The sequence below is a fragment of the Rhinichthys klamathensis genome, unplaced genomic scaffold, assembly GCF_029890125.1.
Source record: "Rhinichthys klamathensis goyatoka isolate OS25496 unplaced genomic scaffold, OSU_Roscu_1.1 h1tg000256l_1, whole genome shotgun sequence".
Taxonomy (NCBI): Eukaryota; Metazoa; Chordata; class Actinopteri; order Cypriniformes; family Leuciscidae; genus Rhinichthys; species Rhinichthys klamathensis.
Genome location: NW_026606778.1, coordinates 2465670 through 2490424, shown reverse-complemented (window position 1 = coordinate 2490424; position 24755 = coordinate 2465670). Strand labels below are relative to the sequence as shown.

At 36.7% G+C, this 24755-nt stretch overlaps 1 protein-coding gene across 1 annotated transcript in view; it reads left to right on the top strand.

Moving 5' to 3' along the window:
* The window catches only part of LOC130101462 (aarF domain-containing protein kinase 1-like), a 99521-nt gene that overhangs the window by 53979 nt on the left and 20787 nt on the right, over window positions 1-24755 (top strand). The window contains exons 5-6 of the mRNA XM_056267215.1: window positions 11199-11348; window positions 13326-13523. Of these exons, the coding sequence (XP_056123190.1) occupies window positions 11199-11348; window positions 13326-13523 (348 nt within the window). The remainder of the gene's footprint in view (window positions 1-11198; window positions 11349-13325; window positions 13524-24755) is intronic.

Here is a 24755-nt window from a genome sequence, read left to right as displayed (position 1 = left end):
AACTTGGCAAAAACTAACTTCTTGAAGAGGTGCGTTTCGCTGAGTCATGTAATCTTCTTTCACACAAGTGCGCTTTCCTCCATGATCTGACTGGGCCTGGCAGAGTGTGCGCATGTGTTGATATTATTTCTGTGATTATTATGAAGTATGTAATGAGGAGGTGAAGACGTGCAGCTGTCACACAGAGCAGAGCCAGCGCTGGAGTGAAGGCGCTTGTCAAGTGTTGCTCCATTTCAGCGCCTATTAAAAGCCTCAAACTCCATTATATCCCACAGGAAGTTTAGTCCCCTTTGCGAGACGCTGTTGTGAGGCGCTCTCAAATGATTCGGTTTGTCTCAAAGAGTCATTACTGCAATAATAAGGTGTGAAATACTGTAATCCGCATGTTCTGAATCAAACCAAATCTTTGACTGTTTGGAACCACTTGATGTTTGTTTTGTATTTCCTCAGAAGTGTTTTAGACTTACTGTTGGATCTGTTTGAGCTCTGTGCTGTGGCGAGTGATGTGGTGAGTTTAATAAAGAAAGATGCGTATGGACACACAGGCAGTGTTATTTATACTTGTTGATCACTTGTCTGACTTATTAGTCTAGTAATTTTTTGTGTTCTTTGATTGTATTGGGAGTTATTTGGTGTTGACATGTTACGACACTATTGACATGTCATTTTGACTTTAATTTAACTGGTTGTAGGATGTTGTACATTGTTAAAATTCAAGTGACGGGCTGCCGCAGGTGTATGTTTATCAGCTATTTTTTCAGAGACTTAAAACATGGCTTATCCAATCATGTTATTAATGTATAACTGTTTTGAATCTTTTTAAAATCTTTGTTAAAATTAGTTAACGTGAACTCACAGTGAACAATACTTCCTCTGCATTTATTGATCTTAGTTCATATTCATTTCAACATTTTGTAAGGGAAACAGGTTAGTTTAGCTCAAAGGGAAATTATTAATTCATTTATCCACCTTATTCCTGACAAGCTTACTGTGTTTTGATTTATGGGCGGCACTTCCGGTTCGGGGAACTTCCATTCAAAAAGACTGAAAAAAAATCATTTCATATTATAAAATTGCTCTACAAATAAAGCTGATCCGTCAGTGTGACTGGATGAGCTGTCAGTTTCCCTTCATGATTTATTTTCAGACATCATGAGAATAACGTTATAACGTGACATGTTATAACAAGAATATCTACGGCAAGAGCTCTGCAGTCGCTGCTTTATTTTCTACTTTTTTCCCTTTGCAATCCGCTGTAAAAGTATGAAAAAGGACAAATACTGCACATTTGTGGTCTATTCTCCCGAATTTAATTTACGATATATTTTCTTTTATTATAATTTGAATTGATCTAATTTTGCATTTGATAGATGCAAGCCAAAAGATAAGATTATTTGTCACATTATTTAACACACAATTTGTCATTATTTACTCACCCTCATGTGTTCCAAACCTGCATTACTTTATTAATTCCACAAATATTTCAAATTATTTAAATTACAACAATAAAAAAAAACTACAATGGGACCCTATTCTAAAAAAAAAATATATATATATATTTTTTTTTCAGAATCTCTTACCTTTTGTATTTAATAACATAATGCAATTCATACAGGTTTGGAGCACGAGGTTGAGTAAATGATGACTAATTTTTGGTGAACTGTCCCTTTAACATTAAAACTATATACCAGTTGTAACCACTTGTTTACCAGCATCATCACAAAAAAAGACTGAAGTTGCTCTGCCATCTTTCAGCGTCCACTTGACATGGTCCAATCAAACATGATGACTGTGACACTGAAGTGTGACAGTGAAGAATCCACTCCAGCGGCTGCAACACACTCTCTTCACTGTCGCCCCTGTCCAACCCACCAGATAACAAATAGAAAAGACGTAATTAATTACCATAATTGAAAGACGGCGTCCCTTTGAGATCAATTGTTTGCGGCGCTGGTGGCTCTTTCTCCCAGTGGTCACTGATTAATGGGATGCAGGACTGTAAATGGCCTCTCAGTAATGCTTCGTGTTGTTATGCATTAGTAGCTTGTAATGGAGGACTTTTTTCCCCCAGCTCCGCCGCACTCTGCCTGTCAGATCGCTTGCCTCTTTAAGGTGACTGTGAGTCGTGTTTCTACACGCCGACAGTGCTCGGCGCTGACACTACAAAAAGCCTGCGCTGGCTTATCCTCCCGCTGAAAGGGACTTGTGGATAATGATACAGTGTATAATTGATATTATGAACACAGGCCTTTTTTTCTTTTTTTTCCCCCTCCTTTTTGCAGAAGGCGTTGTCAAGGTGCCGGAACGAGCCGTTCCTTGGCTGCGTTCATGTGTGCGTCGCGGTTGTCAGTATTTAGGTCAAACAGAGGCGTCCTAACAGGAAATCCCGACTGACAAGCGCAGTGGAGGTGAGATATTAAAGAAGACAGCTTGTCTTAGAGTGGATGACATGCTTGCAGATTGAAACAAACACTCCTTTCAGTACCTGACGCTCAGCCCGGGTCTTTAACTGAGCCCTGGAACTACACTCAGCCACCGTAGTCACACATAATGCTCAATCATCCCGGACGAGACGTCATAAATGGACGTCATATATGGTTCTTCTGTACACAAATGTACAGAAATTCATGACTGGCGTATTGTGGCACGCGCTTAGTTTCTTAAAAGCCGCCAACCCAGCTATTAAACAAGACATCTTTGGTTACCCAGACCATTTCTAGAGACCCAGTGCAGTTTTTTTCTTCGTTTTTTGGATTTGGACCAGTAAGCAGCCACCCAGAACACCCTAGCAACTACCTAGCAACCATGCACAATATTTTGATACCTTTTTTTTATCGGTATTGTTTGACACTGGGTATTTAAGTGTGCATATTGAAATTACCTTAAAATAATTATATATTTTTTTATATATTTTTTATAAATAGAACTGTTAAATGTAATCTTGTAATCTAAATGTTGGACTGTATATAATGATATTATCTATCCATCTATCCATCTATCTATCTATCTATCTATCTATCTATCTATCTATCTATCTATCTATCTATCTATCTATCTATCTATCTATCTATCTATCTATCTATCTATCTATCTATCTATAGTATGCGCACTTTCAATGTAATTGGTTTACTCACCCATATAAATACTGACTAATGTAAGGTAACTACATGGGTTAAGGTTAGGTTTAGGGGTAGGTTCAGGGTTAGTATTTGGTTATTACCCAGTTAGTGTCATATTAGCATATATGTGTCAGCCAATTTTAATATTTATGCATCCCTAGATTATTTTCTACCTCAAGTCCACATAAATCCTAAAAACTTCTGTTCACAGAGGCTTGTGGTGACTGCCGGTTGAAGAATGCGTTCCGTTTCAGAGAGGCCGGTTAGATGTGCAGGTTTTCTAAGCATTTGTCATAGACATTTGTGTATGTTGTGGAGGGGAGAGATTGACGAAGTCAGAAGGGTGGAACTTCTTATCTCCCTCACAGATCTGTCAATTCAGCCGCACATGTGCCAGCCGCTGAGGACGGCTCATTAGATTTAGTGCTGTGCTCTGTTAAAAGCCTTTCTCTTTGTCTTGCCCCGTATTGATCAGCGCAGGGCCAAGATTACAACAGGAAGGTTTAAATAAATCAGCTTTTTTTAGAGTTAAATCCAATGACATTTGCTTTATAATGTCTCTGTAAATAAGCAGATGTAATCGGCTCAGTTGCCCAGAATGGCGAGTGTGAGTGACGGATTTATCTGGTTTTTTTGGGTGAATAGTTGGCTGGTCATCCAGAGAAGATGAGTAAGTTGGGGTAATCCGTTCTAGTTTTTGATACCCTATATGCTTTGTAGACCAACTAGGATCTGAGATTGTCGTCATGTGCAGTTTATGTCTGTTTTGTGTCAACATGAAATCACAATTGTCCCTAATTGTACACAATTCATGAAAAAACTAATATCTCGTCATCTTTTGCCTGCTAAATGACTTTGAAATGCCTATTATTCACTATCCAATCAAGTCCTGATAGATAAAATCAAGTCCCGTCCTACATTCTTACTCATTGACGATCTTGCTTCTCTGTAAAATGGGTTGCAAACAACATTTCACGATTACTTTATTTTTTAGCATGTTATACTGTAGGTCAAAAACCAGCTTTCGTTTTGTGAATTGTCAGTAACACTTCTGCATTTTTCCAGATTGAAAGAGAGAACGTATATCAGGCGGTTTTTCTATCTCTTTTATCGTTCTGCTGTGCCACAATGGCATGTTATTCACTCGGCCGGCAGAAGAGGTCCATATGGAGACTTTTTTATTCTGTGTCAAGAGCCCCAGTAGGAGTAATTGCTTCGTCCCTTCTGAAAAAATTCAATCTACTGCGACACGACAAGCCAGCTGTGTTCAGCTAATGCTCAGGTAGACATCATCCGCTCAGGCCGTCCTCACAGGTAATAACACGTGCGCACATACGCTCACAAAGGCACCTTTCTCTGTCGTCTCCGTCATTCTGTCCCTAAAGAGAGCTTCTCTGGCAGGTGATTTCTTTGTGTCCTGTGACACGGACCACATCCTCAAACGAGTTGAAAAGGACGACGAGATTCGACGCACGTTTCTAGTGCTAGCTATTTTTACCATGCTGTTGAAAGGAGCTGTCCCGTCCCTGAACCCCCCTTTGCAACATAGCATGCAGGAGACGTGTGAAGACGGCATGCTTCTAAAGGACCGACTCCAGCATGAAAGGAATCCTGTGCTGAGTCATTATGACTAGGTGCCCGCATGTACGTGTGATCGGTGCGCCAGCCCCCCCTTCTCACTGAAACTTCAGACGCATTCGTCTGGTGCATGTACGTGTTGGCCAGTGGCAGGAATGCCCCACTCTTTTCCTCAGCTTCTTTGGTATGCAGTGCTGGTGAAGTTGTCAGTGCAGCGTGGCCCCTCGTCGTCCCCCTGTGGACGGCGCGCTCTGATGCTGCCAGGGAAACGGACTCATCGATTTGGTGAAATGGGACAGAAAATATGATTTATTCTCTGCATGCACTCACTCCTACCCCAGCGGAAGCGGAGAGCGGAGTAGGATCCTGGGAAGTTGGGAGAGAGGCATGGAGGGAGGAGGAATTGGAGGATAGACAGGACCTTTATTTGCAATGCTGCAAGCTAATTTTGCACTTCATTGATGCGTTAATTAATCAATGCCAAATATTTGTTGTCGTGATGGCCTCCCTCCAGCAGTTGGGGTTAGCAGAGCCAGGTGACCTTATATGGATCTTAATTTTCTGGTTATTTCATCAGAAGATGAAATTGATCATTTTGCTGTTTCTTCTGTGAGATATTGACTTAATGTTGACTTTATTTTTATCCTAATATATATTGTATATTTTGGATGCTTGAATATGATTGCTTGACGAACGTTCTAAGGTGTGCAATTATTGGTAACGCTTCCTTTTACAGTACAGTACTTACGTGTACTTAGTGTACTTACCAAGAAAGTACTGGCTAATATAAGGTAAGTACATGGGTTAGGGGTAGGTTCAGGGTTAGTATTTACTTATTACCCAGTATTTGTAATTACTATAAGAAGTACATAGTATGTACATATGTACATGGGTAACAGGACTGTAAAAGGAAGCGTTACCCAATTATTTTCAGGGAAACGTACGACTAAAGTAGTTCCAGGTCCTGACCGCATTGCAGTTCCAAATCACTTCGCCAAATGATTTCAGTTATTTCAAAGGTCCTTACAGCCTACAACAGCTAAAGAACCAAAAGCCACAAAGACACTGACCAAGCAAATAAACATAGTAAACAATAGGATAAAAATGACACAGTGTTTCATGTTTTTTTGCCACAAAATTATGTTTTATTATCTACTGAAAGCATATACTCTCTTTCTCCCGCTCTCTCTTGCACTCAAACGTGTGCACACATACAGTATGGACACACACTCGCACAGAAACGTGTTGTTAGCACTATCAGTAAAATAGTTTTGCAACTTAAAAGCTACAATACATTTATCACTAGCGATGTAATAACGGCTCAAAATTATGTTTTGGAATTGGCAACGGAGGCTTGGGATTAGATGCGTAAGAAATTGGTGTTTTAAGGACAAAAACCTGACAAATTTCTTGAAATACATCATCTGAACAATATTTTGAGGTGTGGTAACCGTATTCTAAGCGGAATAATTAACCGCGTTTCCATTACCCTTCAAATTGCGCAAATTGAAATTGCGAATTGAAAATTCGCCCAATGGAAACTCGTAAACTTCGCAAAAACTCCCATATATCGCAAAAAAGGTTTTATGCTTGCATGAGGTGGTTTTGCAGGCAATTCGAAAAAGGAATATTTCGCAAAACTGCAATGGAAACAGTTTTTGCGCATTTACAGGTCATGTGACGTAGATGACGTGGTATGTTTGGACAGAAGACAAGACAGAGTTCTTTATTAAACTCATAAAAGACAAAAGAATAAAAGAATACTGGATTGTAAACCACAAAGAAATACCACAATCAAGACCTTGAAGCAGAAAGGAGGGAGAAATACCCAGAAACATGTGCCGCTCCCAAGTATAACGGTCTTTCCTTGCCATTAATACTTGGACAACACGCCTACGTCTCCTTCCATTAAAAACACTGGCTAGTGTGGTGGCTGCGATTTATATAAACTTACCAACATCCGTTGCCATGATTTTTAGAAAGGAAAAAATTACGCTTTAGTCGCATAACATCGGTTAATGGAAACGCCGTCATTTCGCAATCGTTTTTATCGACATTTAGAAAATATCGTAAAAGTTTTGCGCAAATCTGTAATGGAAACGCGGCATTGACTCCGCGTCAAGTCGTGAGCGCATTACCACCTCGGGTGTGCGTTATTTTTCTAATAATTCAACGGCCCATCATCAATTATTCCATATATATACAGTATATATATGTGTATATGTGTGTGTGTGTGTATGTATAAGTATATGTTTGTCTGTATGCAGTATGTATTGAAACAACCTTAAAAAGTTGCTGGCAGCAGCAGAGCGTAGGCAACACATCTCTCTCTCTTTTTTTGGAGACAAAAGGCACAGGTTTTTGCTCATGCTGTTGAGATCAGATTTGTTTAAAAAGAGTTTTTGCCTTTTTGATTGTTTAGCCTTTATCCAAGTTGCAGCAGTGTGAAATATTACATGTTTTTGATATTGCATGTATACAATCAGATAAGGGCACAAAGCAATGACCTATAAAAACTATTCACTTCACCTTTAAATAGCCTTACCCGCTTTCTCTTTCCCTGCATCAAGTTCACTTTGGTCCACACAACTCCTTTTAATCTGCCTTTTGCATACCCTTCACATGGCGCCCTGCCTGGGGATATTCGTCTGCATCTTCCCTCCAAGGGCACTGTTGATGAGCTTTTCATCCGCCGCATCCTAAAGTGTTTATTAGCATAATAAAACTCCTCTTGCTGTCTATGCATGCCCAATCAGGCCTTCAGGGATCCTCCGCCATCCCGGGACACATTGCTTTTTGTATAGTGATTATTATTGTTAGCTTTGGGTAACTTACGAATCTGACTGCATGACCTTTCTGCGAAGTTTGCACACTTCAGTCAATATTTTTATATATATTTTTAACGTATGTTTTAAGTATGAGAGCTAATCTATTGATTTAGAAGTTGAGTGAGTTAAACAGATATAAAGGAGAAACATATTCATTTAATTTATTGTACGACACATTAATGTTAACAGTGATATTTTTTGTAACTTTTTGTATGCCACCAGTATTGACTATGACACTATGACTATGTCCATCCTCACAAGAGCCTTTGGTCATTCATACGGCTCACGTTGCACTGTCATTGTTTTACATTTTGGATGACATAATGGATTTAGATCACCACTTTTGCGAGCAACACAATCTCAAAAAGCAATTTACGATGAATCACAACATTTCAGAGCTTAATAAACTCACAGGCATTGTGTATATGTGTGTGCATCCATATACAGTGGGGAGAACAAGTATTTGAGTGAGAAAAGCTGTAAAATCGGCAAAGCATGTAGAAGTCTGTAATTTTTTTTTATCATAGGTACTCTTCAACTGTGAGTGACGGAATCTAAAACAAAAATCCAGAAAATCACTTTGTATGATTTTTAACTAATTCATTTGCATTTTATTGCATGACATAAGTATTTGATACATCAGAAAAGCAGACCTTAATATTTGGTACATAAACCTTTGTTTGCAATTATAGTGTTCATACGTTTCCTGTAGTTCTTGACCAGGTTTGCACACACTGCAGCAGGGATTTTGGCCCACTCCTCCATACAGACCTTCTCCAGGGGTGTCGCTGGGCAATATGGACTTTCAGCTCTCTCCAAAGATTTTCTATTGGGTTCAGGTCTCGAGACTGGCTAGGCCACTCCAGGACCTTGAGATGCTTCTTACGGCGCCACTCCTTAGTTGCCCTGGCTGTGTGTTTCGGGTCATTGTCATGCTGGAAGACCCAGCCACGACCCATCTTCAATGCTCTTACTGAGGGAAGGAGGTTGTTGGCCAAAATCTCGCGATACATGGCCCCATCCATCCTCCCCTCAATACGGTGCAGTCGTCCTGTCCCCTTTGCAGAAAAGCATCCCCAAAGAATGATGTTTCCACCTCCATGCTTCACGGTTGGGATGGTGTTCTTGGGGTTGTACTCATCCTTCTTCTTCCTCCAAACATGGCGAGTGGAGTTTAGACCAAAAAGCTCTATTTTTGTCTCATCAGACCACATGACCTTCTCCCATTCCTCCTCTGGATCATCCAGATGGTCATTGGCAAACTTCAGAAGGGCCTGGACATGCGCTGGCTTGAGCAGGGGAACCTTGCGTGCGCTGCAGGATTTTTCATCCATGACGGCGTAGTGTGTTACTAATGGTTTTCTTTGAGACTGTGGTCCCAGCTCTCTTCAGGTCATTGACCAGGTCCTGCCGTGTAGTTCTGGGCTGATCCCTCACCTTCCTCATGATCATTAATGCCCCATGAGGTGAGATCTTGCAAGGAGCCCCAGACCGAGGGAGATTGACCGTCATCTTGAACTTCTTGCATTTTCTAATGATTGCGCCAACTGTTCTCACCAAGCTGCATGCCTATTGTCCTGTAGCCCATCTCAGCCTTGTGCAGGTCTACAATTTACCCCTGATGTCCTTACACAGCTCTCTGGTCTTGTGGACCCATTGTGGAGAGGTTGGAGTCTGTTTGATTGAGTGTGTGGACAGGTGTCTTTTATACAGGTAACGGGTTCAAACAGGTGCAGTTAATACAGGTAATGCGTGGAGAACAGGAGGGCTTCTTAAAGAGAAACTAACAGGTCTGTGAGAGCCGGAATTCTTACTGGTTGGTAGGTGATCAAATACTTATGTCATGCAATAAAATGCAAATGAATTACTTAAAAATCATACAATGTGATTTTCTGGATTTTTGTTTTAGATTCCATCACTCACAGTTGAAGAGTACCTATGATAAAAATTACAGACTTCTACATGCTTTGTAAGTGGGAAAACCTGCAAAATCGGCATTGTATCAAATACTTGTTCTCCCCACTGTACGTGCTCGTTTATCTGGGCATGATCGTGCCGCGGAATAGACATCAGCTTAAAACAACAACAAAATGTCCTATGTGTCACAAAAGTAGCTAGATTTGCTTTTCTGCAAAATGCTGTCCTGTAAACAATGAAAATATAAATGAAAAATTAAACAATTAAGCTAAACAATTCAAATTAATTTAAAGTATTGGGGTAAAATGTATATGGACACCAGCCCGGGGAGTATAAATAAATGCTTGATTTATTCTCTGTGCTTCAGACTGACATTTCCTCAACCTACTTCACATTGGCTCTCTGCATTATAACATAGCTGAGGGGAGATGCTTATCACAACTTATCTTCAAAGAGCGAGAGTGGGTGGAATAATTGCATCGGGGGTTGTTTTATAATAAATACTTTCTCATCTGTTGGGGCCACAGCATCTTCGGGAAAACGTTTTATGTTATTTTAAATGGGCTCCTTATTTGTCTGCCCCCAGACCCCGTCATAGCAATGGAAATGAACCATGTTATGCATTTCTGCTATTTCTGCATTTGTCTTAATATTGTTTGTCTTTTATGTTGAAAGGTTGCAAGTCTTTTCCCCCCATGCTTCTAGAGCAATTACTTAATGTATGTATTCCACATTGTTTTTTTGTCTTTTTTCAGGTTTCTTTTTTGTTTTTGTCACACTAAAGCACAAAATTTTGGAGCACATTGGCTAATTACAAGGTCATGAGTCCAATTTGTAATACCTGTAGGTCTTTATGGTGCATGTAAGTTTATCTTATTTGTTGTTGTTTTTTAACCCTCTATTGCACACATTATAAAGGCAATGTATGCACAAATGTGAAATATCTGATCCAGATTTCTTAATTGGACCTCTATTAAAATCTTTTAAATCTCTATTAAAAACTAATTTATAAAAAATTTTTTTTACAGATATAGATAATACTATGCACCAATGGAAAATAATTAATTACAGATATAGATAATACTATGCACCAATGGAAAATAATTAATTTAAAAGAATATCTGCAATATTTGTGTTAGTCATAAGGACAGCATTTAGCCATGTTTGGTCATTCATATGCTCAAAATTTCAAGCAGGCAAAAAAAAAATTCTTCAGGCAACACTGTGCAAAATAGGGTTCAATAAAATAAAATCGTTTTTAAAATTCATTTAAATATTTAATTTGCCATTAACACTTTCATTTCATAGTCACTTTAGACATTCTACTAACTAAAAGTAACTTTGCAACTACTAGTCATTAATAGACTGTCTGCTTAATATCTGCTAACACTTTATTTTAATTTTTCCCAACAGAAAATCTACTGACTGTAAGTAACTTTGCAAGTACATGTCAGCTTATTCTACTAACAGTCCTAACAGTCTACTAATACTCTGAGTTAGTTGATAAGTAGTTGCAAATTAATGAGAGTTTCTTGACCTAGTTGCAAAGTTACAGTTATAAGAATGTCTGAAGTGGACTATCGAAATAAAGTGTAACCATCTTTGCTTTTGAAAACAGTTCTTACTACTATACAGTAATATATATATATATATATACATAGGGGCTAGATCTCCAGTTAATGTGTATTAACCTGTTTTTTTGTATCTCTCTCTCTCTCTCTTTCACTTTCCCCATCTTACTCCTTCGTTTCCTCAGATCTCCCAGAACCTTGGCAAGATATACAGTGAGATGATATTCGTCAACGGATTTGTGCACTGCGATCCTCACCCCGGCAACGTGCTGGTGCGAAAGTGTCCTGAAAGCAATAAGACGGAAATTGTGTTACTCGATCACGGCCTGTATCAGGTAAGACATCGGCCGAGGCCGCCACAGACTCGACAGAGAAGCAAATTCATCACATATTACACCCCATTATTCACCCGCTGGCTCCCAGGTCAGCTGCGCACTCAGGCCGGTATATGCTGCAGCAGACTAAAAGCATTTCATTTAAGTGGCCCTGAAGCTCCAGTGTGTTTTAGGAACTGCACATTTCCACCTCCCGCTTATTACAAGCAGATGCAAACACACCAATACACACTCTCCTGCAGCTCACTGAACTTCTCTAAATAAATCTGTGGAGATAATATGGTGATAAACATGAAAAAGGCATTGTAGCAATGACATTTGGTTGCTTTGTCCAAAACACTAATTCATGGCATGTCGTGTTAAGTTTGTTGAAAGCCATGGGTTGTGTGTGTCTATGTTAATTAATTGGAGTGGCAAAATGGTGCAGTCCTAGTGGTATTCCAGTGTGTTCTGTTTGTCTCAGTGAAGGATGTGTTGGCCTTTAATTTAACCCGAAGCAGTTAATGAGGCCCGCAAGATTTCATGTTAGCAACTATGAAGTAATATTTTTCTTTAATACTAACAACATAATGAGAAACAAGTTTCCATTTACTCAACTGTCTAAGACTCTTCAGATGGATTAGTTAAGTCTTTCCCTGCCATTGACGGAATTTTCCGGCTTTCCGTGTTTTCATATGTTAACATGTGCGCTATTACACATCTTCTGGAAAGAGTATGTGAATCTCCTGATTAAAACACATGTGAAGAAGAAGCAGAAACAAGCGATAGCATATGTAATCATATGCTTATTTAAAATAAGGCGATCATCAACATTCAACAGCATATAAATCAAAACTGCCTGAAGTTACTGAAGGAAATGTCGACCCAGGACGAGCTATAGGACTGTGAAGGAATTATTGATTTGACTCAATCTACTCCATCTATGTTTTGATCATCGTTCTGAATCACATCTGGATGTAGTCTTTGAAAAAAACGTGATTTTTCTCAGCTTTTTGCTTAAAATGTTGCTTTTTTATGAAACAACTTATGATTCAAGTGTTGATAAAAAAAGAATGCATGAAGCTAGAATAAAACGTTTTTTTTATATATATATATATATATATATATTGCATGTTCAGATATTCATACAATATAATATTCTGGGGGCCATGAAATTCTTGTGAAAAGGATCAAACACGCTGGCGGGGAAAGAGTTAATTGGTTTTTGTGATTTTATTTATTTATTTATTATTATTTTTTATTTATTTTTTTACCTTTTTACATTTTAAGTGTACACTACCATTCAAAAGTTTCAGGTCCGAAAAAATAATTGGAAGAAATTGATACTTTTATTCAGAAAGATTCATTAGATTACAAAATGTTACAAAAGGTTTGTATTTTAAATAAATGCTGTTCTTTTGATCTTTCTATTATCATACAATCCTTTAAAAAATGTATCACGTTTTCACAAATACATTAAGCAGCACAACTGTTTACAATAGCATTAGTAAATAATAGTAAATCAGCATATTAAAATGATTTCTGAAGGATCATGTGACACTGAAGACTGGAGTAATGATGCAGAAAAAGCAGCTTTGAATAAATGACATTTGAAAATATATTTAAATAGAAAACCGTTTTTTTAGTGGTAATACAATTTCACAATATTACTGTTTTTACTGTATTTTTGATCAAATAAATCCAGCCTTAGTGAGCAAGAGAGACTTCTTGAATAGTGTAAACGTGACTCTGTTGCTCTGTTTGTTTGAACATCTTAACCAGCCTGATTTTTAAACAATTTTAGCCCAACCAATACAGTGAATTTGAGGCAGGGACATCTTTTTGGGTTAAAGAAACCAGTTTGAGAACATTCGTTAATTTTATGATTCCGTTTGGTGGCTCTAGTGGTGTAGAAATTACACACTTTTACTTTTAAGCTTCTATTGCGTTTGTTTAAAAACCCAAGCACTAACAGAACAAGTTGTGTCTCTGTCCAAGGTGCTGAACCAGGACTTCAGGCTGGACTACTGCAGGCTGTGGCAGAGTTTGATAAAGGGAGACTTGAAAGGCATAGAGCGTTACAGTAAGCGTCTGGGCACAGGGGATCTCTACCCTCTGTTCGCTTGTGTCCTCACCGCCCGCTCATGGACATCAGTTAATGCTGGCATCAGCCAGACGCCTGTCACTCAATCTGAGGTAATACTCTCTAAGCATTACTGATACCTTTTATTTTGCATAATACAAGGGTGTTTTGATCAAAGTTTGGACACACCTACTCATCCTTTATTGATACTATTTTCCACATGCAATAACACACAAAAAAATATTTCCGTTTAACTTCAAAGTTTTGCTGCGGTGCTTTTTTAACCTTCTGGACACTGTTTGTCCTTTACTATCCCATCCAATTCATCCATGCATACAATGTAAGTGGCAGTCTACCATTGTTACCTTAAAGAGCTATTTCTACCTGATTTAACCCATAAGAATAGTTGTTTTTTGGGTATAAATTGATGTATATACGTTGGTTAAGTGATGTTAAATAATGTTTTGTTTTGTTTTTTTGAAAAAATGGTAACATCTTTGTAAATTAACTGGTTTTATTAGTGATCCATTTATACAAAGGCATACTTTATATTTGCATACAAAACTAATTTGAAGCACTTCAGCATAATCGTTTAAACTTCATATGGTTTTTAAGATAACGAGGAACATAGATGCAGTGTCTAAACTTTTTACTGGTAGTGTATTTTTGTTTTTATTCTTTTTTTTCAGGGACAAATGCAAACAGTTGCTACATTTGCTTGATGTAGTGGTAAGTTAGCAATAACCAGGGAGCAATAACCTCTCCTTCTGAAGGCAATAAAAAAAACAAAAAAACTGGGTAAATTGAGGTTGTGAAAACTGAGGTGCTGGTTAATGCCTTACATTTGTTAGTGACCACAATAACACCTGTTGACCACATTAAAGAGCGATGCTCACCTGTCCTCTCATCGAAACTGAATAACTAGCTGTCCAGGGGGCTGGCCTGGTGGCCAGAGGAGTGCTGTTGGGTTAGTGTGGCCGGGGTAGAGGGTTTCTGAAAGCCAGGCCTGGCCGGAGTTGGCCTCTGTGGGGGACGTTTGGCCATCTGGAGGGTGTCAGGGACATTTATTTATACTTTTATTACATAACCTTTTACAGGACTTGAAAGAGTTTGGGCTGTACACGCATATTAAAACAGAGCATCCAATTTTTAGGAGTCTTCGCTAACACTATTTGCTACCAGGTTCCTGAAGAATTAAAGCTATCTTATTATTACGGGCCTAATATTTAAAGAATAATATTAACAACTTACATTTTATAAAGCGTTAAGCATTATATAACACTTTTTAATACAAAGTTATTTTTAATATATTTAATAGTTTGTTTTGTTTATACTAATACTTATAATAAGTACTTTTTTTCTGTATAACTGTATATAATCATTACTTTATCGAGCTCATTGTTTCTGCCTTAAATTAATACATTGTTTAAATTAATACATTTTTAGCTAACTGTTATTTGTACATAACTTGGACACAGTCTCCTCTGATAACAGATCACTCTAAATTGTAATGTAGACATGCATTTTCTGTAAAGCTGCTTTGAAACAATATGTATTGTGAAAAGCGCTATATAAATAAATGTGAATATATATATATATATATATATATATATATATATATATTACTATAAAAAGTATATACATTTCTTTTTTATAGTACTAAGTATAAATAATAATTTCTTAGTATTTTTACTCAGTATAAATATCTTACAGATTAGCACTAAGCCGTTCAAATTGTATTTATTAACATTTTTATATGTATGTGTACATTTTAAATCATATATATGAAAAAAACATTATATATAGCTTAAAGGTAACACTTTGCAATGAGGCTTCATTTATTAACATTAGTTAACGTATTAACTAACATGAACTAACAATGAGCAATACATTTGTTACAGTATTTATTAATCTTTGTTAATGTTAGTTAATAAAAATCCAGCTGTTCATTGTTTGTTCATGTTAGTTCACAGTGCATTAACTAATGTTAACAAATGTAACTTTTGATTTTAATAATGTATTAGTAAATGTTGAAATTAACATTAGCAAAGAATAATAAATGCTGTAGAAGTGCAGTTCATTATTAGTTCATGTTAACTAATGTAGTTAACTAATGAAACCTTATTGTAAAGTGCTAAAGCTTAAATTGTGTATTATTATACAAATACTGAATACTTTCTCCTGTTCTGACGTAAAATGCTTAGTCAACTTTAAGTAAGCCATTGAAATTAATTGAAATGAATATTTCTCAAACAGGATGTGATAACAGCGTTTGACACCGTCAGATATACTTGACTATTAGCTGATTTGCTGCTTGCTTGTTTTCTGATCCTCATCATTTTCAGGAGCGTTCCACTTAGTCATGCCAGCATGTGGCATTTGAGTGCCCTTTCCTGCAGGTGGCTTTTCTTTGTGGATTAATTACCCCGAAGCCTTTGCGAGGATAATCATGGCCTGGTCCATGGCCACTCATGTTGGGTATGGTTTTTTAGCGGGGTGTAGTACCTCTTCCCTTCTCTCTACCCCTCTGAAAGTGTCTGATTCTCCAAGCCGTGCAAAAGTCTCAGCAGCCATTCCTCCCACCAACATCATCAAATTACCAGAATGTTTTGAAGTAGTCTGGTCTGCCATAATTACAAGCAGTTATAAAGGCAGATTTCACATGTACAGCTGCGCATTTGCAGAAAGGGAGGCTGTCTCATCTGCATAAGAAAGGAGAGATAAGAACATATTGTATTGCCAGCAGAGAATAATGGGCGTTAAAAACTACAACAACAGAGCTTCATGCTTTATGGTCCAGAAGAGAAGATAAAGAATTCTTGAGTTTATATATATAAAGAATACTTTATGCAAGGGTTTTGTTGAGGATTCAGTTAGTGAAATCACTTCAGCAGAACCACTACCATTTGTCAAGTACACATTATTGATTATGCCAGGTCAAATTAACATAACTACATTTACGGTACCATTCAGAAGTTTGGGGTCAGCACGATTTTATGATTTTCACGGATTAATACTTGTATTCAGCAAGGATGCATTAAATTGAACTAAAGTGACCGTTTATTTTTTTTGTCATGATGCAAAAGCCTTTCCCATTTCAGTAACACTTTAAAATAAGATGTTATTTATTTGATGTTTATTAATGAACTACGTGAACTTACAATGAGCAATATTCTTACTGCATTTATTAACCTTTGTTTACTAATGATATATTAGTAAATGTTGAGATTAACATTGATTACACTGTAAAAAAAGTCGTTTTTACAAATAAAACTGGCTGTGGTTGCCAGATTAATTCTGTAAAAAAAAAAAAAATAGAGTAAAAATTTCAACATTTACAGAACAACCTGTAAATTCTACAATTTAAAACTGTAAAAAAATAAAAATAAAAAAATAAATAAAAAAAGGGGGAATCCAACAGCCCTTTTCTGCTGAATTAGCAAGGCCATGCTGCTACTAAAATCTAAAAGGTTTGTACTTTTAAATATATATTGACATTCACCATAATAACTAGTGGTAGAGAGAAAACCACATGATGAATCAAACTTCAAGTATTTTTTCCACAAGCAGAGGTAAATACTAATATATAGTATAGAATGATGCACTCAAATACAAAACACTATCATGGTAACACATATGACACTCAAATAATACAATAAACATTCAACAACATAAACAACATATTTGACAACAGAAAATGTAACATAAAACCCACATAACAGATAAGAAAACATGATTATTAAATTAAAAATCATCAAATGTGAAGTCACACAGGGAATTGTGGGAATGTCAGTTTTTCACTGTAAATTGTTGATTTGTTCTTTTTACTTAATTTTTTTGTACACTTTACTGTAAAATTACATAAAAAATTTAAGGTTAGATCTATTACAGTTTTTCTCTGTATATATAGTATGGGAACTTATTAACATGTTTTTACAGTCTATTACAGTTAAAATTGCAATCATTTCTTTAGTAATCAGTGTAAAATTAATAAATACTGTATAGCATTGTTCATTGTTAGTTCATGTTGTTAAATAATGTTAACAAATGAAACCTTATTGTAAAGTGTTACCACTATATCAAATAAATGCTGCTCTTTAAAACGTTTTATTAATCAAAGAATCCTGAAAAAAAAAAAAAAATCACTGTTTCCACAAGAAAATATTTAGCAGCACAACTGTTTTCAACATTGGTAATAGTAAGATTTTTTTCTTGATCAGCATATTAGAATGATTTCTGAAGGATCTTGTGACACTGAAGACTGGAGAAATGGCAATGGAGTAATGAAAATACAGCTTTGCCACCACAGGTGTAAATTACATGTATTGAAATATATATATATTTCACACTATTTCTGTTTTTACTGTATTTTTGATGATAAATGCAGCCTTGGTGAGCATAAGAGACTTCTTTAAAAAATCTAACCCCAATAGACCCCAAAGCTTTAAACGGTAGTGTGTATTTATTTGTTTGGCAGACCAAAGCTATTTTTATCAGCTTAAGAATAAGAATCAAACCACAACCATATTAGTGCCATGCTGAGTTGAGCTACCGGAATGCTGATTTAGTAGTTTAAGGATTTGCACCCTTTTTGACATCAAGTGCTATTTTTCCTTTTCCTTTTTAACTCCCCTTTTTAATTGTTAATTAATTCTGCAGTGCTAACGGCTGGACTCTTTTTCCCAGCATGCACCACGGCATGAATAAATCATGCAAATTACTCCATCATTGTTGAGTGTTTTTGCTCTGCTGTTGTTCCATTTGAATTACGTGTCATGTGGTGGCAACTTAGCATGCCCTTCTTCTCTTAACTATATGTTTTGGAGTGTTACCATTGTTGTTTTGTGTGTGGAAGGTTAGGGAATGTAACAGGCCTAAAGACATGCTCAAGAACATATTTGCTGTCGTGGTTTATTGAGTCTTGGATAGCGGTCCGCATGGCTCATCTCACAGGTCAGAGTGAGCAGATGCAAACACACACCTCACAGCTGCCTCATCTAACCCTGCACGCCGTTACCATCCACTGACTGCATCTCGACTGCTTCCACACGGTTATTTACAAATGTATGAGTTACATGTATTTTGTAAATTGTGCACTTTCTTAAAAACAATGTTAACACTTCACAATAAGGTTCCATTAGTTAACGTTAGTTTAATGCATTAACTACTGTAACATTAAAGGGTTAGTTCACCCAAAAATGAAAATTCTGTCATTAATTACTCACCCTCATGTCGTTCCAAACCCGTAAGATTTTTGTTCATCTTCGGAACATGATGATATTTTTAATGAAATCTGAGAGCTTTCTGTCCCTCCATTGACAGTCTACGCAACTACCACTTTCAAGCTACAGAAAGGTAGTGAAGAGATCATTAAAATGATCCATGTGACTCCAGTGGTTTAACATCAATTCTATGAAGTGACACGAGTGCTTTGTTTGCGCAAAGAAACTTAATTTACTTAGCCTGGATGCCAGCCCGAACCCCGCCCACAACATTTTTTGGTCGGGAAGTTCGGTCTGGACTCGATCCATTGAGGAGTAATTATGATCGGTTCAGAATTAGTCGGGCCAATCAAATTGCCAGGGCGGGCTTTATACGATGATGGACAGATGATCTGCAGTTACGTAATCATCACGTTATCAAAGAGCGCTTGGGTTGAACTGGTTTCCCTCAAAGATGACTGCATAGATTCCGCTATTGCGTCTGTTGTAAAGGTAAAATCGACAGCGCATTCATTTTAAAAGACGAACAGAGAACTGCAATCAAGGCATTTGTCGATCGGAAAGATGTGTTTGCCGTCCTTCCTACGGGATTCGGCAAAAGTTTAATTTATCAGCCCTCTCCGATGGTCGCTTAGATATGGAAGCTTGTTTCCGCCACTAAAAAAAAAAAAAAAAAAATTGCGACTTTTTCTCTCACAATTGCGAGATATGAAGTCAGAATTCTGAGAAATAAAGTCGCAATCGCGAGATATAAAGTCGCAATTGCGAGATATAAAGTCGCAATTATGAGAAATAAAGTCGCAATTGGGAGAAAAAAAGACAGAATTCTGACTTTTTTTCTCACAATTCTGACTTTTTTTCTCACAATTGCGAGTTTACATCTCACCAGGGCTGGACTGGCCATCGGGCACACCGGGCATTTGCCCGGTGGGCCGACGTGCTTTGTGGGCCGATATCTCATACTTTAAATTTCTTTTTTTCTTTTTTCTTTTTTCAAACTCATACATCGGCGGCCCATTGCGTTTAGTTTTGCTTAATTGGCGGCGCTGGGATCTTTGTGCCGGTGTAATGCATTGGACAAAAAAGTCGTAGGTTTTTTTCCCCTCACAGACCTGCGCATGAAACGCGTAGATCAGCGGCCCATTGGTTCTTTTCTTGATTGACACTGGGCTGGTCCAATCACATCTTTAAACACCTCCCCCTTTGAGCTATGAGTGAGCGAGCAGTGTCAGTGTGTATCTGTCAAAATAGTCAGAGCGATGGAGAAGAAACGCAAGGAATGTGCAGAGAAATAGCGTGAAATAAAATAAACTTAAAAGGCCCTTCAAGTGTCTGATGAGGATAGTGAGGAGGATAAGGAGAGAAATAAGTGAGTGCAGAACTGTGGTAAGCAGAACTAGGCTACTGTCACAACACTTGGGCTATGTAGGAACCCACTACCCAGTTACGCATTATTTACACATCTGCATATTTGACGATTACGCATTTTATTAGAATTGTAATGAATGTAATCGCCAAAATAAAAGCTCGATGCCGTTTTCGTCAAAATAAACAATCACGTGCTTATCTCTTTCATGTATAGAAATTAGTACGAAACTAATTATGAAAGTTGCTTTTATTTTTTCAGTGCATTTGTTTTACAACATATGGCTATTACTGCCATGGGATTAATATTATAACTATTATTATGTAGTAGTGTAATGTAGACAGACACTATATCACAACTAAAAGAGTTTTGAGTTTTTCTTTGTTCAGTTTGCACACTGAATATGGGTTGGAGCTTTATTTTGAACTCTCAAAGTGCACCAGATTGATAAATTTAACTTTAAAAAGCACAACATTTTCTTACGGGGGAGCATGCCCCCGAACCCCCCTAGAGGGACAGAGGTGCACTCACCACAGATTTCACAAAATCATCTGGGAAGCTTATAGAGCTGGTAAGTCCCGCCCCTTCCGCTTACCCCGCTGGACCTCTAGGTTGAAAAATCGTCAATGCAAGTGAATGAGAGAAAATAATTATTTTCTAATCCCGTTTGAATTTTGCAATGAATGTGAACATATGTTGTCTGTGAATTTTTTATATCAATTTTCGTGTAAAGAATGCTACAATTTAGCGGGTAGAATTTTCATACGGTTAGACTTTGTGTGAGAGCACTTTGTGGACTACAACTCTTCGCTGCTTTCGACGCGTTTGATATACGTCAGCCCCACTAGCACACGGATCCCGCTAAACATGCCTTTGTTTGAATGGTGACATTTGGGTACAAAACACACAGGCATCTCGATCTAATTCCTTTGATTATTGCACCGTGATTTGTGGAGGGAAAATGTGTTATGCGGCGACGTCACATATGCGACGTGTAGTCTTTCTCGTTATGTCTATTCCACAACTGCTAGCCAAGGAATCATACAATATACTGTCAAACTCGTTACATGAGAAATTATATAAAAAATTCACAGACAACATATGTTCACATTCATGGCACAATTCAAACGGGATCAGAAAATAATTATTTTCTCTCATTCACTTGCATTGACGCTTTTTCAACCTAGAGGTCCACTTGGAGTTTTACGGATGGGCGGGACTTACCAGCTCTATAGCTTGGATTCATCACTGTGGAGTATTGTTCAACTTGGTAGTTATTTCATCTGTTAACTCTTACTCAATCATATTCACTTATGGCATTAGTGGTTTTAATAGGAGTTGGTATACACATTCAAGGGCGTGCAAAGTTCGGTTGTGTTTATGATCATAGTGGGCCAGTCTGGGCCAAAATGCCCGGGCCGATTTTTTGTCCCAGTCCAGCCCTGCATCTCACAATTCTGACTTTATAACACATAATTGCGAGTTTATATCTCGAAATTCTGACATCTTTTCTCAGAATTGTGAGATATAAACTCGCAATTGCGAGTTATCAGGCCAAAAGACTAACTTTTTTCCCCTCAGAATAGTTTATATCACGCAATTGCGACTTTACAACACGCAATTGCGACTTTATATCACGCAATTCTGACTTTATAACACGCAATTGCGACTTTATATCCTGCAATTGCGACTTTATATCCTGCAATTGCGACTTTATATCCTGCAATTGCGACTTTATATCCTGCAATTGCGACTTTATATCAATAAATTCTGACTATATCTCACAATTCTGACTTTATATCACGCAATTCTGACTTTATAACACGCAATTGCGACTTAATATCAATCAATTCTGACTTTATATCCTGCAATTGCGACTTTATATCAATAAATTCTGACTTTATATCTTCGCAATTCTGACTTTATAACACCCAATTGCGATTTTATATCACGCAATTCTGACTATATCTCGCAATTCTGAGAAATAAAGTCAGAATTGCGAGATGTAAACTCGCAATTGTGAGAAAAAAAGTCAGAATTGCGAGATATAAAGTCGCAATTACCTTTTTTATTTTTCATTCTGTGGCGGAAACATGCTTCCATACTAAGAAGATGGGATGCAATGAAAACCCTGTTCTGGGTTTCTGACTAGAATATGAGTATGACGAAGTCAGGCTATAATTTACCACTTTATTAAAAAAATATTAATCTCCAACGCACGTTCACGCAACAACGTCTGCTTTCGCGTCAACACAACACCAACGCGTCGTGACGCTCTCGTTGAAGATTAATTTATTTTTGTGAGAAGAGTTACAAGGCAACTCTAATAGAACTGAATGACTTTACATTTTAGCATAGAAAAGAATATTTGTTGTGAGTGCTTGCACAGATTTTGATTGACAGGAAGGTGACGTGTTATCATTTTTGGCTGGATGGACATTTCTGCACTCCACGAATGTCTAGAGAGGCCGAGCATGCAAGATGCAAAAATAAATGTTGTTGTAATATTAGACTCAAGTGTTTTGCACATTTGAACCTATTTAATTTCTTGCTCTAGATGTGTGCATGGCCACAGTTATCAATTTTCTCAAGAGGCTAGATGTCAGTGTTTTCAGAAGTTTCATTTGGTATTTGTTGATTTTGAGTTGTTGTTTTGACAACATGAGTAGAACAGAGCATTTTATTTTCTTCTATAAGGATAATATATGGTTGTGTGTGCGCACTTATTTTGTTGAACCTGTGTAGGTGGTATTTTAAAAAAAAAATGGAACGCATATAGGGAAACATTTTAAGGTGTGTTCACACTGACAGTGATTTGCAGCAACCAGAAGTTATTTTAAAAATGATTTGCCGAATGAATGCAGCTCGTAGGAACCACTTCTATAAAACTTTATGTTGCTTTTGCATCTTTATTGAAGTTTGAAAGCTTTAGTAGGAATTCATTGACAGATTTTTCATTTTTTGGTCACTTATTCCATTTGTAGAGGTGTTGAGTTAACTTAATTACCATTGGAAGTCACTGAGAGATGCTCACAGGTAGGCCTATATGTTTGTGTGTGAGCTGGTGTTTAGGTAACAGTGCTTTGTGCTCTCTCGTTGTATGATTGAGATCACAGGTGCCCTGCTGACCGTCTGAAGGACTCTCTGTATCTAATAAACACTCTGTGTCCAGGCAGTGTGTTTCCTATTCACAGCCAGCTGGCTTTGTACAGGGCTATCAATATTAATGCAGTCGTCTCTACAGAAACCAGCGGAAGCATCAGAGAAGCTCCTCTCTGGCAATCTAACACTGAATAGAGATGCACTTGCATTAAATCAGTAAACTGAATAATATGAATGCACTATGAATTTTCTTTTTCTATGAATCCAGCTTGTTGTTGATCAGTTAATTAAATTAATTGCTTTGATATCTCAAATCAGCATATTAGAATGATTTCTGAAGGTTCATGTAAAGACTGGAGTAATGGTTGATGGAAATTCAGCTTTGCATCACAGGAATAAATAATATTTTAAATTACGTATATTAAAATAGAAAACCCTTATTTTACAGTGTAATAATATTTTACAATATTACGTTTTTTTCTGTATTTTTGGTCAAATAAATGTAGACTTGATGAGCATAAAAGACATGATTTGTGTGATTATATATGCGTATGTGTTGACCTTTTTTATTTATTACAATTCTTTTTCAGTCCTAGTTTATTTTAACATATTAGATTTGATGTGCCTCATCATGTTTTACTTAAGTATATTTATTTTTAATAATTATATTATCTTCCATAGTTGTATTATAACTATAATATCTTATTTATATAAATAGTATAACAAAAAATACAGTGTAGTTTAAAAGTTTTAGATCAGTAAGATTTTTTTTTGTTTTTGTTTTTGACTTTGATTTATTTGAGCAATAACACAGCAAAAAACAGTAATATTATGATATATTTTTTAGGGCTGGGCAACGATTAATCGCGATTAATCGCATCCAAAATAAAAGTTTGTGTTTACATAATATATGTGTGTGTAGTGTGTATAATTATTTTGTATATATAAATACACACACATGCATGTATATATTTAAGAAAAATGTGTTATTAATATATCAAATATGTATATTTATATATAATATTAATTATGTATATTTATATATATAATATTAATTATAAATAGATATAATGTATATGCATGCAAATATTTCTTAAATATATACATGCATGTGTGTGTATTTATATATACAAAATAATTATACACACTACACACACATACAGTATATTATGTAAACACAAACTTTTATTTTGGATGCGATTAATCACGATTAATTGTTGCCCAGCCCTAATATTTTTACAATTTAAAATAACGCATAATAAATAATGCATTTCTTTCCTGTGTTGTCAGAGCTGAATTTTCATCATTATTACTCAAGTCTTCAGTGTCACATGATCCTAATAAAATATATTAAAACCAACTGAAATGAATTTGTATTTCAGTAAATAACTTTTTGGCTTCTTTTCATTGTTTAGAACAGCTCATCCATTAAAAAACGACCACTTAGTTTTGTAAATAAATTCATATGTACGCACAATTTATATTTATCTACACTAATTTTAAGCATTTAAGCATACGTTTTAAGATGGAAAGGTTTTTAAGATCATGACAAACCTAAATTTAGTCAAGTGTGTCCAGACTGTTGTCTATATAACCAACAAAATTAGATCAATACCAAAAAGCACCACTTCTTTTTGTCAGCTCTGTTGTTTCCC